Raw genomic sequence first — 15,968 nt, forward strand, 5'->3', positions numbered from 1 at the left:
ACTTCTAATATTAGAACTATTAGGAGGTATATCCTCAACTTCTAATAGTTCATTGTTGCTTTGAATGTCTCAAACAAAATGTTCACTTCCTAGGCTAAGGAGTCATGACCAGTAGTCAACAGTCAGAACAAAACATCCTTAAAATTTAATAAGAAGACAACATAACATGGTGAGTATACTGTTTTCTATGGAGAGTTCACAATTCCGGACTTCCAGCTCTATTACAAAGCTGTCATCATCAAGACAGCATGGTACTGGCACAAAAACAGACACATAGATCAATGGAACAGAATAGAGAGCCCAGAAATGGACCCTCAACTCTATGGTCAACTCATCTTTGACAAAGCAGGAAAGAATGTCCAATGGAACAAAGACAGTCTCTTCAACAAATGGTGTTGGGAAAATTGGATAGCCACATGCAGAAGAATGAAACTGGACCATTTCCTTACACCACACACAAAAATAGACTCCAAAGGGTTGAAAGACCTCAATGTCAGACAGGAGTCCATCAAAATCCTCAAGGAGAACACAGGCAGCAACCTCTTTGACCTCAGCCGAAGCAACTTCTTCCTAGAAACATCACCAAAGGCAAGGGAAGCAAGGGCAAAAATGAACTATTGGGACTTCATCAAGATAAAAAGCTTTTGCAAAGCAAAGGAAACAGTCAACAAAACCAAAAGACAACCGACAGAATGGGAGAAGATATTTGCAAATGACATATCAGATAAAGGGCTAGTATCCAAAATCTATAAAGAACTCATCAAACTCAACACCCAAAGAACAAAGAATCCAATCAAGAAATGGGCAGAAGACATGAACAGGCATTTTTCCAAAGAAGACATCCAAATGGCCAACAGACACATGAAAAAGTGCTCAATATCGCTCGGCATCAGGGAAATCCAAATCAAAACCTCAATGAGATACCACCTCACACCAGTCAGAATGGCTAAAATTAACAAGTCAGGAAACGACAGATGTTGGCGGGGATGCGGAGAAAGGAGAACCCTCCTACACTGTTGGTGGGAATGCAAGCTGGTGCAGCCACTCTGGAAAACTGTATGGAGGTTCCTCAAAAAGTTGAAAATAGAGCTACCATATGATCCAGCAATTGCACTACTGGGTATTTACCCCAAAGATACAAAAGTAGGGATCTGAAGGGGTACATGCACCCCAATGTTTATAGCAGCAATGTCCACAATAGCCAAACTGTGGAAAGAGCCAAGATGTCCATCGACAGATGAATGGATAAAGAAGATGTGGTATATATATATACAATGGAATATTATGCAGCCATCAAAAGGAATGAGATCTTGCCATTTGCAACGACGTGGATGGAACTGGAGGGTATTATGTTGAGTGAAATAAGTCAAACAGAGAAAGACATGTATCATATGATCTCACTGATATGAGGAATTCTTAATTGCAGGAAACAAACTGAGTGTTGTTGTAGTGGGGGGTGGGGTGAGAGGGATGGGGTGGCTGGGTGATGGACACTGCGGAGGGTATGTGCTCTGGTAAGCGCTGTGAATTGTGCAAGACTGTTGAATCTCAGATATGTACCTCTGAAACAAATAATGCAATATATGTTAAGAAAAAAGAAGAAGAAGAAGGTGGTAGCGGGAGGGGAAGAATGAAGCGGGGGAAATCGGAGGGGTAGACGAACCATGAGAGATGATGGACTCTGAAAAACAAACTGAGGGTTCTAGAGGGGAGGGGGTGGGAGGATGGGTTAGCCTGGTGGTGGGTATTGAGGAGGGCACATTCTGCATGGAGCACTGGGTGTTATGCACAAACAATGAATCATGGAACACTTCATCTAAAACTAATGATGTAATGTATGGGGATTAACGTAAGAATAAAAAAAAAAGAAGTTGAGGATATATGGCAAAGGAAAATGTGCTGAAGTTAGAAAGATGACAAAATGAGAAAGGCAAGATAGTATTGAATACCAAATTCTGTAAGACTTGTGAGTGTACAATTTCTAAGTAGGGGTTCAGTTTGATGGTGATAATTATACCTACTACTTACAAATTGCTTACTATATGTAATCACTTTACATTTCTGTTCTTACTTCTTAACAACTCTAAGAGATAAATATCAAAATAACCATTTTGCAGAGAAGGAAACAAACTCCCAAGAGGTTAAATCCCATGGTTAGGGTCTGAAGAAGTCCTTAACCCTAGTATACCATGCTGCCTACCAGACGGAGTTTAAGTACCTATAACTAATGTTTAAAAATATATACACATCTTTTAAACAAATAAGCATGCTATAAGGTATTTGATCAGTTCTCAGATAATGGGTATTTTTGAAGGGTTTAAATGGACAGCGAAGTTGGAATTTTAAAAACCCAAATACTGAAAGAACAGAACAGAATGCATGAGTGACTGATCACTATCCCTGGCACCATGTCTTCCTGCCCTGGAGGCTGAAGCTGTTCAACTCAATACCAGGATTTATTTTTCTCCAGACCACTTAACAGCTGCTGAAAAGATTTAACAGAAACAACAATGACCAAATGAACTTTTTCCAGAAAGTTTGTTAGTACCAAATGTAGGAACTTACATATTCATAATTCATTATATATTTGTTGAATTGAATAAGCTCATGCTCTTTACCTATAAATCATTTTTAAAAATCTATTGATGGGGCATCTGCCTGAGTCGGTAGGGCATGTGACTCTTTATCTCAGGGTTGTAAATTCAAGCCCCATGTTGGGTGTAGAGATTACTTAAAAACTTTAAAAAAAAAAAATTTGTCAAATCTACCTTTTTAATGTCTTCTTATATTAAAATATGGGAGGCATGATAAGTGTTCTGTCTCTTAAGCCATGCTAATTATGCTAATCATTTTGCTATGGATATTGTAGATTCATTTAAGTACTGTGTAGCAGGGGTAGACAAACTGTTTCTATAAATGGCTAGATTGTAAATATTTTGGGTTTTGTGGACCATAGCATCTCTACAGAAACTACTTAACTGCTAAATAGCAGCCATAGACAATAGGTAAATGAATGAATATGACTGTGATCTAGTAAAACTTTATTTCCAAAAGTAGAACAAGATTTGGCCCTTGGCTATAGCTTAGCTTGCAGACCCTACTCTCTAAGGAAATACCCATTGGTACAACCCAAACTTGTTCTGGATCTTATGAACTCTTGAGGAGATTGGAATGACATGCATGGACATTGTAACTATAAAAAACATGTGATTATTATATATATTATTAACATCATGTATTAGCATAAGCATTTATATGATTATTGCTAGCAAATATATGTTATGGAAAAGTTATCAGTGGTAATTTCAAATTTTATATAATTTTTTAAACTTATTTTTATTTGTTAAACAGTTGTTGTTTTTTCTCATCCCAGGGAGATTCCATACAAGCAGGTGATGATTCACCATTTTCGGATTCTATTACCCTGGAACAAACTACAAGTAACATTGGTGGATCCAGTGGACGTGTTAGTCTGTGGATGCAGTGGGTGCTCCCCAAAATTACTATAAAACTCTTTGCTCCAGATCCTGAAAATAAAGGCACAGGTACAGGGTTACTTTTCTCCTCTACTGAAAAGATAAAATACTAAAACTATTTTTAGAAGAAATAGTAGACTTTAGTTTTATTTATCACTGTCACTTAAACAAACATCATTAGCTCTAACTTAGGTGATTTCTATTAGCAATACTAATATATTGAATATAATACCTAAATTTTGTCTTTTTATATTAAAATCCATTCCAAAAGCCATTAGGTGATTTTTCATTGATTATATTGATGCATTTTATCATTGTCACTGAAAGTATTGCAGTGATACCAGATACAGCACTTCAAACATTAATGGATTTCTTCTGTCTTGAAATAGGTATCCTGTCTTAATTGTGAGGGCTCTTTTGATGTTACTTTCCTTATTATTGTAGAATCTTGTGTGGTTAATGAAGAGAAAGTCTCATTTCCTCTGTAGATGTCAAGAATATATATGTGAACATTAAAACTAAAACAGAAGGTTTTAATATTGATTGTGAGGCCTATGCTAATTTTAATGTTTGCTTCTTATTGCAGAGCTTTGTATGGTCAGTGAACTAGAAGATCTCAGTGCTTCCATAGATGTTCAGGATGTATATACCAAAGTGAAATGTAAAATAGAAAGTTTCAATATTGATCACTATAGAAGCAGGTAAATAATGTATAAGAAATATGGGAAAAGCTATACTTTCTTTGAATACAGTCTATATAAGAATTTTTATATTTTAATTTGGGTATTTCTAAAAAATACTGTACTTATTTCCAAAAAGGTTTCTTAACAGATAAATTGATCAATTTTCCTTGGAATTTGTTCATATATGGAATATAACAAAGTTTTGTTTCATAAGATGGCAGATCTGTTCACAAATACCATATTGCCATATTAAATGAAATAAGCTTACTCCCCATCTACTCCCCATACTAGAATAATCACAGATTGAAATGGAATAGTGACAGCTCATGGCCCTTTGTACTTTGGAGACTTTTCTTGTCTCACATTTGATTAATACACATGTGGTGGATATTCCTAGAATCAAATTTTCCTTTCCCTAGTAAATTTCTATCAAAAGTATGACGTAGGGGCGCCTGGGTGGCTCAGTTGGTTAAGCGACTGCCTTCGGCTCAGGTCATGATCCTGGAGTCCCGGGATCGAGTCCCGCATCGGGCTCCCTGCTCAGCAGGGAGTCTGCTTCTCCCTCTGACCCTCCCCCCTCTCATGTGCTCTCTCTCTCAAATAAATAAATAAAATCTTTAAAAAAAAAAAGTATGATGTAAAAAAATATAATTTATGCTTAAATTATGTTTAATATATACATATTTGTTTATGATAATAAATAATGATAGTAAAAAAGTAAAGTTTTAGATATCTTCACTCTAAAGATGCATAGCAATTTTGTCATTAATTTTTCCCAAATAAAAATAACAACTGCTTTTTGTGTTTTTTTGTTTTGTTTTTGTTTTTGTGTTTTTTTGCTTTAGAAAACTACTCTGGAATTTGTATTTTTTAAATGAATTATAATTTACATACCATAAAATTCACACATTTTAAAAAATTTTGAAACATCATTTTCAATTTCATATGGGTGTAGAAGCAGTCTTAAAGTTTATTTTTTCTCTGCATTTATAATATTCAGCAGTTATTTATTGAGAGCACATATGTTTCTGTACCTTTACTGGTACATCATAGACCATAGAAGGAGAATGTTTTTTATTTAACATGTTTCCAATTCTACATTAAAAAATTTGAATTTTGATTCTTTATCACATTGCTTATCACATATATTGTATTGCTTATGTCAATGACTGTCAAATCTGTCCAGCCAAAACATTGTGTCGTAATTGTGAAGTTCAAAATATTTTGCTGGCTATATATTAAAATCTGTTTTATTGATAGTATATTACAAAGCATATAATTGTTTTTGTTGCATTAACCATGAATCATTAATTGATCTTTGATAATGGAATGTTTAGTTCTTTAGGTCCTCCTGAATAGCATATCTCTATATAAAAGTGATTTTTACAGGTGATACATGATTATTATGTTATAGCTGAAATCATTTCCTGATGATGTGAATATTATAATGTGTCTTCTAGATCATCAGTGACTTTACTGTCAAATTTATCTAAGTTTTAAATAATTTATTCATTCACTTAGTCAAAATATTTATTGGGTGTATATTATGTGCATGTGCTAAGCACTGAGGATATAGTGTTTGAGAAAAATAGACGTCAGTCATGCCCTTATGGGCCTTACAGTTTCATGGATGAGAGAGAAATAAATAACCAATCAGTAAGTATACAGTTTTACCATTAAGACAAGTGCTTCTATGCAAAATGACCAGGGTGTGGTGCTAATATAAATTGTTCTTAATTGCATTGTCAGATCCATGTTTTAGTTCAGTGTAGTGTTGTTTACATAATAACTATTTGAAATAGTTATATATGCTCAATTTTTTAACTCAGAAAAATTGAAGAGAACAGATAAGGTGAACTTATGTTTTCCAGGCCAGGGGAAGGTTGGCAGTCAGGACATTTTGAAGGAGTATTTCTGCAGTGCAAAGAAAAACCTGTGGTGAGACTCATTCAGTAATTATGATTTTTTAAAAATATCTTGTAAACTGTTTTATCTTTGTTCTTTCATGCAATAGGACTAATGGTTACAAGAATTAAAGCTCAGAGTAAATTCTTTTTGACCTATTCTTCCAAAATTACATTATAAAATAAAACTATTCCTCTAAACTGCTTGTGTTTTGTAACCATTTTCCTGTTCTAGGTATTAAGTAAATTTTTCAAACAGCAAAGGTAGGATTGCTTTTATTAAAATACTTTATCATTAATGTATTATTATGTTGATTTTCCTATTCATAAATGAGTTCTTGTTGGATTGTCCTTTATCTAAACTAAAAGTAGTCACTTTACACAAAAAGCAATTATTTTTCATTTACTTCCATTAACAATGCTTTTGCAGAAGATGGTCCAGACAGAAGCCATACCTAGCAGTGGCTCAAACGTAAACCTATGCAGACTGCAGCAATATTAAAACTATCTAGATTTTTTTGCTTATGGCTTTTATTGCTTTTTGTCTTTTCACCTTCTTTGCTCCTGTCCATCACCTCAAGCCTTGGGGAAGAGTGTTGGTCTCTGGGGCAATGTGGAGGTGTCTTCCTTTCCTGTACTGACAAGCTGAACAGACGCACCTTGTTGGTTCGACCCATCAGCAAGCAGGACCCTTTCAGTAATTGCTCTGGCTTCTTTCCTTCTGTAAGAAATCATTTTAAAATTATGCTACAGAACTCCCACTAACAGGAATCCAGAGAAGGAATTGAACTATCCATAGAGTCAACTCTTGATTTTCATCTTCCTCTGTATCATCCACTTTGTCAATGAACTCTACTGTACTTTTAAATCATACACTGGTTTTCCACTACAATCTAATTTGTTTCTGGGTTACTTGCATATCCTGTTTTTCACTCTGGTTTTGTGATTACAACCTAATTTTACCATCAGCACAAGAAAATCGAAGTGTAGGACATTAAGTATAATGTTTTTTAAATTGTGCATGTTTTGAATGATCAAGAGTTGACTAAACTGCTTTGTCATTTCCTTTATGATTCTTACTTGGATTGCTTTTTCCCCCCTTTCAATTATGCCATTTCCTTTTCACAACTAATTCAAAGTACCTTACTTGGTGACCTCTTGAAACTGGAAAAGGCTGCATGCCTGTCATTGACCAGATAGAAGATGAATACTAGGCTGTACACCAGTGGCTTTTAGAAGTTTAGAACCTTGTTTTTTCTAGTGGTACAATATATCTGGATATGTTATTAAGCTAATTCTTTTAAATGACATTCTTAAAGTCAATGCAAATGCATGTAATTTTAAAATATTAAGGCCAGATTATCAACAGTGGTAATAACAATTCTCTTAAGAATTTATTAAATCACTGCAAACATTATTAGATATTTTCTTAGCATGTGGGAACTATTTCCTTTTTTTGTAGCTCAAAAGGAATTTAAGACCTCTATCTTTAAAAAAAATGATAAAAATTAACCAAATATTTTAACTAATTGTGTTCCTAGATTTAATGTTTAGTATTGTATTTGCATAGCAAATGCTAGTTTCTGATTTGATTTTTTATTTTTTTCTGGCATTTTAGTCTGGAAAAAGATGTCTCTAAATGTGGCTTTTATATCAGCAAAAGTTCTGTTCAGATTTATTTTCATTTCTTTGAATGTTATTAGTGTCTATGAGAAACATTCTTAATTTTTTTTTACATTTTGAATAATTTTAATGTACATTCATGAAAAACCCCACTTATTTATTAATGCCCTTTAAAAGTTTTCTTCATCAGTTTTTCTGAAGTTTTAAAATTTTTTCTAATATTTCTTTAATTTTCTAACTTTTCATTTTAAAGAGAATAAGATATTATTACTGTATGAAAAGTAATATTTACAGTATCTCAATTCCAGCCAGTATTCATTGATTCTTTTATTTTTTTTTTCCCTCTTACATTAAGGGAATTAAAGATGCAGCAGTTCAGCAAACTTTCTCTCATGGGAGTTTACCTTTTAAGAGTACCTACATTCAATATGTTTAAAAGATATTTTCCAAATTAAAGCGTTTATACAGTGAAACACCTTTTATGCTTTTTCCAGGATTCATGTGTTGCCATTATGAGGATTATTTGAGCAAGCCTATGTAGATTAGTGGTTGATGGCTGTTCCGCCTCCTCCCCCCAAGTCCAGTTTAGAGACCTAAAGACAGTGTTGCTGAGCAGCCATACCCCAGCCACCCTTCTCCATCCAGTGTTTCCTGCTGTCCAGCAAGATGGTGATAAGACTGATAGCACTTTTTCCTGTTTTACTGTATTTCTTTTTGAGTGTAGAAAGCAAAAGGAAAGAGAAATCAGAGAGGCAACGAGAAAGTTGGGAACGGTTAAAAAAATGTTCTGAGGGCAGGACAGTTATATGAAATATGATTATTTGTACATCCATTTAATGCCTATCTCCCAAGTTATTTTTAATGGTCAGAAAATTAGGTTAAAAAAGAACATATACAAAGATAAATTTTATCTCACCCTTCTTTGTTGTAAAGTCCAGATTAAAAACAAAATTAACAGGGGGTGCCTGGGTGGCTCAGTTGGTTAAGCGGCTGCCTTCGGCTCAGGTCATGATCTCAGGGTCCTGGGATCGAGCCCCGCATCGGGCTCCCTGCTCTGCTGGAAGCCTGCTTCTCCCTCTTCCACTCCCTCTGCTTGTGTTCCCTCTCACTGTGTCTCTCTCTGTCAAATAAACAAATAAAATCTTTAAAAAAAAAAAAACAGTAACAGCGGAATTGCATACTCTTTTCCTCCCGCTGTGTCACTGGATGACAGGCAGCAACATGAGAGGAAGGAATGGAAGCAAAAGAGCTTCCCTAGTGCTGGCATGACGTAGGTCCCAACACATTGCTACTTTGCCACTCTCACTTTTTTCCTGTTTGTTCTTCCTTCTCAGTTTACTTCCTCTCTTGACATCACACATTGGACCCTAGTAACCTAAAAACTTTATCAGGCCCTGGGAAGAGAGGTTGGAAATGTGGAGTATAACAACTTAACTTTAATTTTATGTTGAGTAATTTACAAAATAGGATTTTATGTATATTTATTGGTTCGGGAAAACTTTCAAGAGCTGTCCTTTTCATATGTTGACAAATACAAAGTGCATTTTACTACACTCTTAAAAGTATGCTGTTTTACTATAATTTGTTTATAGTGTGTCATCTGAATATAAGTTAAGCGGACAAGTTTTGTCAGAAATATTGTTTTAATGATATAATTTTTACTTAAATGTTGTGTGCATATTAATATAACATTAGACCCAAGATATGAGTTTGAGTTGTAAGAGAGTTGATAGTTAGGTTTTACAAACAATATGATAGCCAGTGAAAATAAGCAGGTTCTAAAAGACAGATGTTTTGTTTTTGTGTTACGTTACTGTTTCCAGTAAACATGCATTAAATGGTTGGTTTAGTTATCAAAGCATGGTATCAATGAGGCTCTTTTTATGGGCTCAGTCATCGTATAAATTAGCCACATTATCTAAGGAAAAACTGTTCTCATAAGTGTTAGGTCAAGGGAAGTCAATCATCTTTTCTATTCAGGTTGTTGATTACAAGTGGAAATATGTAACATGGTTATTTCAGTTTCATCTGCATAAACAATTTCTCTGTGACCCATGTTACAACAGCATATAGGTACTTTCAATGAAGAATTATCAAGAATGAAAAGATAAAATCCAGGGATGACTTGTTCCAAATTCTGAAAGTTACAGAAAATTTAGAAATCATGGACCCAGACACAACAAAGTTTAATTGCCTCTCAAGATCTAGAACTAGAACTCGGGATTCCTGATTTTCTAATTTTAGTTTGAGTCATTCTAAGTCTTAGATGGTTTTCCCCATCCTTGGAATTGATCAGTAATGTGCTCATCGAGGGTTATAGACATAATAAAAGATTATAATACCAACTGAGATTATTTTCTGCTTCCAAATAGTTTTTTTTCTTTTTTTAATGAAGTGTGTATTGTGATTTCCTTTTTCTGGAACAGACAACAGCAAAACTTCTAGATGGCTCTCATCAGCAGCATGGATTTCTCTCTTTGACATACACAAAAGCTGTAACAAAAAATGTCCGCCACAAGTTAACATCAAGAAATGAGCGAAGAAGTTTTCATAAGTTATCTGAAGGTTTAACGGATGGTTCCCCTCATTTTCTTCATGAAATTCTTCTTTCAGCACAAGCTTTTGATATTGTCCTTTGCTTTCCTTTGCTTAATGCCATTGCAAGTATATTTCAAGCAAAACTACCAAGGACCCAAAAAGAGAAAAGAAAATCTCCTGGTCAGCCCATGAGGAGCCATACCTTGACTTCACGCAGTTTACCTTTGATTTATATCACCACAAGTGTAATCAGAATTTTTGTTCCAAAAACAGAAGAAATGCAGCCAAGTATTGAAGGTATTGTCTTCAGATATTTTTTTTGGTCTGATTTTACATAACTTCCATTTGGGGGTTTTAGTTTCCTATTTTTTTTTTTTAATATGGTTAGTGGTTGTATTTTGCACTTCGGTGTGTTTTAGAAAAAGTAAATATGTAATAGTCATTCTACAACTAAATCTTGAGGAGATATGTCAGAATACTGGGCATGTTTCTGACTCAATTAGTTACAGAATAAGAAATGATTTTTTTCGTCGGGGCTTTTGCTAGTAAAGCTTATGCTTACTGTCATTTGTTTTATTAAACTCAAATGTTAGGTTACATATACAAGGTAACCAGAAATTAGTTTTTTAAAAAATAGCCAACACTCCAAGGCTCCTGTGGCTTCTTCTAGGCTTCTCGGTGCAGATTATTTTAGGTTTTAAAATAAAGTGAATTTATAATCCCATTGCTTCCACCCATGAGAGTAACTTTTAAATTTTTAGTTTCCCCTGTGCTATAAAACAGTGAAGAACTTTCAGAATTTTGAGTGAAATTAGAGTACAGCGGTTCACATGGTATGAACTTCGGAATTACAGAGACCTGAGTTCAAATCCCAGCTTTACTAGTTATGAAGTATAAAATCTTGAGCAAGTTAATCTGAGTTCCTATGTATAAAATGGTAATATTGGTATTTAACTTGATAGGCCTTCCTGATAGCTTACTTTCCAATGATGACTGCATTGAGACTATGTGAATAGTGCCACTTGCTTAGTAAGCTCTCAATAAATGAGAGTTGAATCAGGAGGAGGTGTGCCCGTTCTTTCAAAGTAGAGTATTTGCAAGTCCCACATTTCGCTACTGCTTATACTTCATTGGCCAAAACTTAGTCATATGGCTACACCCCAGTGTGAGAGAGCCTGAGAAAAAGTGTTTCCCTAAGTGGTAGGGTACCTTGCTCATAAATTAAGGCCCTGTGAATTTGAGAAAGAAGAGAGAATGCTATCAGAGGGATAAGTAACAGCTTCTGGCACGTGAGAACAGTAGAGCTTTTTTTTCCTTTTAGTCCTGATGTGGAGGAGGAAGAGCTTGAATGATCAGGGATGGTAAATTAAAAAAAGAAAAGCACCAAGTTCCATTCTCTTTCTTCTTGGAGTCTAGTCTATCTCTTGTTCTGTCTGCAAACACATAGGGAAGACTATTCTGCCTAACATCATAAATAATTCAGTTTTGCTCAAAGTAATGGTCCTTCTAAAAATTTTTTTTCTATAAATAAAAAATATATTTGTAGAGCTTTATAGTTCTTAATTACAAAGATGTCTAGAGATAAATTCAGCATATTATACTTAACGGATTTTTAATACAAGCTAGTTCCTATTCTTTTCCTTCTGGTTTTTGCTAAGAGCTATCATAAAGTTAATTACTTTGAGATAAATTAGTACTCTCTGCATCACTGTATTCTGATAGGACTATATAGCTGTTTTCATTTATTCAGATAGTTTGTAGAAACACATGAATGGTAAAGAATAAAGTTAGTCTTCACTGAGCAATTACAAGTGATCTGAGAGGAAACCGCTAACCAGAAAAGCTGCATATTCATTGCAGAGACACTGACCTTTATGCTTTTTCCTTGTTATTATTCTTTATTATGTGAGTATCTAATAAATGTTTAGATAATATAATTTATATTAAAGTTACGTAGGTTTAAGAAAAACCTATATTTATTTATTTTTAATTTAATTTAATTTTATTATGTTAGTCACCATACAGTCTTAGAGGGGGCATTTGAAAAGATTTATTTATTTGAGAGAGAGAGAATGCACGCACCTGAAGGGGGAGGGGCAGAGGGAGAAGGAGAGAAAATCTCAAGCAGTCTCCCTGCTGAGCGCAGAGCCTGACTCAGGACTCCATCCCAGGACCCTGAGATCATGACCTGAGCCAAAACCAAGAGTCTGACACTTAATCAAATGAGCTACCCAGGTGCCCCAAAAAGAAACCTATAATTTTAAATAATTTAGCTCTCTGAGAACTAGTTTGAGTGTCATAATAACATTTTCTCATAACCACACAAGCAGAGAATAGACATAAAAGGTCAGGGAGATTTTCAAGCCATCTTTTGGACTTTTCAGCTGAAAGTAGGGGGAAAACACTATGGAAGCAGTAGTTTGGCTTTGTTATTAGAGGAAACATGATTATTTTGGTAAAAGTTTGAAGTAGTCCATTACCTTTCAAAAACATCATTATATCACAGTATCTATAACTTTTTCCATTAAAATGGCAGAGAATTTGTATCTAGATAAAAATAAGAATAAAGTCTTATATCTATATTATAAAAAGTTCTAAATTTTTTTTTAACAATTAAGGATATTGTTTTCTAGCTGTCTCTCTGGTAAGTATAAAAGCATTTATTTTCCTAACCAGAGTGAGTTTCTGTAATTTCACTTAAAATAAGATACGTTAGTAAGCTTTTGTGATTTCCTGAAAATTCTTTGTAGTGTGTATTTTATATTTCCATAATTTTCTAATTATTTTTATTTGAATGTAAACAATTGGTAAGGCCAAAACTTCATTGAGACCTAAGAAAAAAAGTTTTATAGGAGATGAAAAGTTAGGATGAGGTGGAGAGAAGTACAGAAAGAGGGCTGTATGAAAAAATTGGGAAAGGTCATGCAGACAAATCAGGAAGCAAAGCAACCTTTCTGACTTTGTGATACTTTAGTACTGATATAGAAGTGTTCAGGAATTACAAATGACCTTCAAATCATAGGACTGAACTGGTCTCTAAATAGTAATTGCATGTTAACTGATCCTAAATTGAATCCTTTTTCCACTAATATCCCTAATGCTATTTTAATTTAAGGTTTCACACCTTAAATTTCACATCTAAAATATCAATAGTGATCACAAATACAAATAAAAAGAAAATAAACATAGTGTAGGGGCGCCTGGGTGGCTCAGTCAGTTAAGTGTCTGCTTTCGGCTCAGGTCATAATCCTAGGGTCCTGGGATCGAGTCCCGCATCGGGCTCCCTGCTCTGTGGGGAACCTGCTTCTCCCTCTCCTCCCCACTTGTGCTCTCTCTCTCACTATCTCTGTCTCTCTCTCAAATAAATAAAATCTAAATAAATAAATAAATAAACATAGTGTATATGCTTCATCTCCCACTTAAGTTTTGAAATTAGGCCTAGAATATAAAGCAGCATCAATATGTCGCTTTTTCAAGACGTGCCAGTATGGCTAAGACTTTTTAAATAGATGTTCAATAGTGTTTATACTGGTAAATCGTCCAGAATCAGACATAGCTGTTTCTCAGTGTGCACATTTGATCTGCATTCGACTTTTGCTTATTCATCGTAAAATATTATCTGTTTGATGTACTGAATGATTTGGGATGTCTTTGACTGGTACTTGTTAATACGGGGGCATTTTCACAGTGCATTGTTCTTTCATTTCAGTTTAGATGTTCATTCTAGGGCTCCTTTGAATAAAATTTTTGTAACAATACATGTGAGAGAAATTTACATGACAAACTAATTTTCACCATCCATGTCAGTGTCATGCCCTTAGGTGGTCATCGCTAGGAGGATCTTATCTATAATGTTAAATGTTTCTTCTTAAGACAGACATTACGTGTAAAATGTAAATTGTCTTGATCATTGAATTAGAAGTCTTTTTTTTTTTCATTTTTTTTTATTGTGGTAAAATACATATAACCAAATTTTTTCCGTTTGTTATTATTCAGGGGTACCTTAATGGAATAAATTACATTTACAGTATTTTACAACCATAACTACTATTTCCAAGATGTTTTCATCATCACAAATAAACTCTGTTCCCATTAAGCAATAACTCTCCCAGCCCTTGATAACCTCTAATTTACCTTCTGTCTCTATGAATTTGCCTATTCTGGGTATTTCATGTAAGTGGAATCATGAATATTTGGCTTGTTTCACTTAGCGTGATGTTTTTAAGGTCCATCCATATTGTAGAATGTATCAGAACTTCATCTTTATGGCTGGATAATATTTCATTTTATGGATGTACCACGTTTTGTTAACTTATATCTATCAGACACTTGGGCTGTTTCCAGCGTTGAGTTGGCTATTATGAGTAATGCTGCCATGAACACTGTCATACAGGTGTCTGTTGGAGCCCATTTTCACCTCTAGTGGATATGGACCTAGGAATGGAATTGCTGGATCATATGGTAATTCTGTATTAGAATTCTTTGTTTTTGAGGAACCTCCAGTCTATTTAGACGCCTTTTTGACAAAGGCAGGATTTGTGGTATTTTCTGAACAACACTTATGTGCAGGCATAGTTTGGCCAATAAGAGGGCTCACTCTTAGTGCAGATGGGAGCATGGTTACACTGAGCACCTGAGCACCTCTGCAGTAAGACAGAGGTCAGAAGTTCGGTAGTGAACTCTAGCTTCGTTGTTTTTTTCCTACACAGCAGTGGTTTATTGAAGCAGGTTCTGTGCTTCACTGATTTGTGTACGTGTCAGAAGGAATAAAAACCTGGCTCTTTGAGAAAATGGAGAGAAAAAAACGCTTTATTTCTTGATTTCTTTGCATTTTTGTCTTGTTTGTTGTTTTTTGGCTTCCTGTGTTAAAAGTTTTAAAATTCCTATTCAGCTGCTGTAACTAGAAAAATCCCCAATTGATTGTAATTGCAAAAATCTTTCCAGACTTTTATCTTATTTTTAAAGTTGTTTCTGTCTTTTTAATGGTGGTTGTGGTGGGATTTTTAAGGTATAATTTCAAAATTCAGATGCCTAAGTACTTCCTAAGCAGGTAACCTGAATAAGAGCATACAGAAAAGGATGCATATTGTTATGGCCATTTTGGAAAATATAGTCTGCCATGTTTCTCTGTGAACTGTGGTTAATTTTAATCTTTTGCTTATATAAACTTTTTGCAATAAACACCTTTTTAGTGGCATTTTTTCATGACTTGGGTGAGAATGTATATAAATAAATTTCTAGCAAAAGGATTACTAGATCAAAGAGCATGTACCTTTAAAATGTTAAGGGATGTCAAATGTCAAATTGCCCTTCTAAGTAGCTGCACCAGTTTTCTGTTTCCTTACTCTCATCCTAACCGAGTTTTCAGGTTTTTGTCAGGTTCATTAATGAAAAGTACACTCTTTTTCTAAGTTGTTACTCATCTTTTCCTCATCACTTAATAAGAGCTCTTTGTGTATTAAGTCTTTTGTCTGGCCTACATTGTATTGCGTACATCTTTTTTCTTTTTTTTTCCCTCTACCTCTATGTGTGTCTATGTCTATGTGTATATCTATATTTATATCTACATGTATATATCTTTACTTAGGCCTGTATAGTTGACCCTTGAACAATGCAGAGGTTAGGGGCACTAACCCTCCCACCCCCACAGTTGAAAATCCATGTATAACTTTTGACTCCCCAAAACTTTTTTTTTTTTTTTTTTAAGATTTTATTTATTTATTTGACAGAGGGAGACACAGTGA

General features: G+C 34.5%; 1 protein-coding gene across 4 annotated transcripts in view; it reads left to right on the forward strand.

The window, feature by feature from the left end:
- Positions 1 to 15,968, forward strand: part of VPS13B (vacuolar protein sorting 13 homolog B) — a 767,339-nt gene that overhangs the window by 422,249 nt on the left and 329,122 nt on the right. For 2 of the 4 annotated variants that reach the window (XM_035011614.1, XM_035011613.1), the window contains 4 exons: positions 3,374 to 3,545; positions 4,063 to 4,177; positions 6,031 to 6,097; positions 10,113 to 10,521. In XM_035011614.1, coding sequence (XP_034867505.1) covers positions 3,374 to 3,545; positions 4,063 to 4,177; positions 6,031 to 6,097; positions 10,113 to 10,521 — 763 coding nt within the window. Of the gene's footprint in view, positions 1 to 3,057; positions 3,188 to 3,373; positions 3,546 to 4,062; positions 4,178 to 6,030; positions 6,098 to 6,644; positions 6,705 to 10,112; positions 10,522 to 15,968 lie in introns of those variants that run through there. The other 2 variants (XM_035011619.1, XM_035011615.1) reach the window with 2 other exon arrangements.

The sequence above is a fragment of the Mirounga leonina genome, unplaced genomic scaffold (assembly GCF_011800145.1).
Source record: "Mirounga leonina isolate KUSES-001 unplaced genomic scaffold, KU_Mleo_1.0 Mir_165, whole genome shotgun sequence".
Taxonomy (NCBI): domain Eukaryota; kingdom Metazoa; phylum Chordata; class Mammalia; order Carnivora; family Phocidae; genus Mirounga; species Mirounga leonina.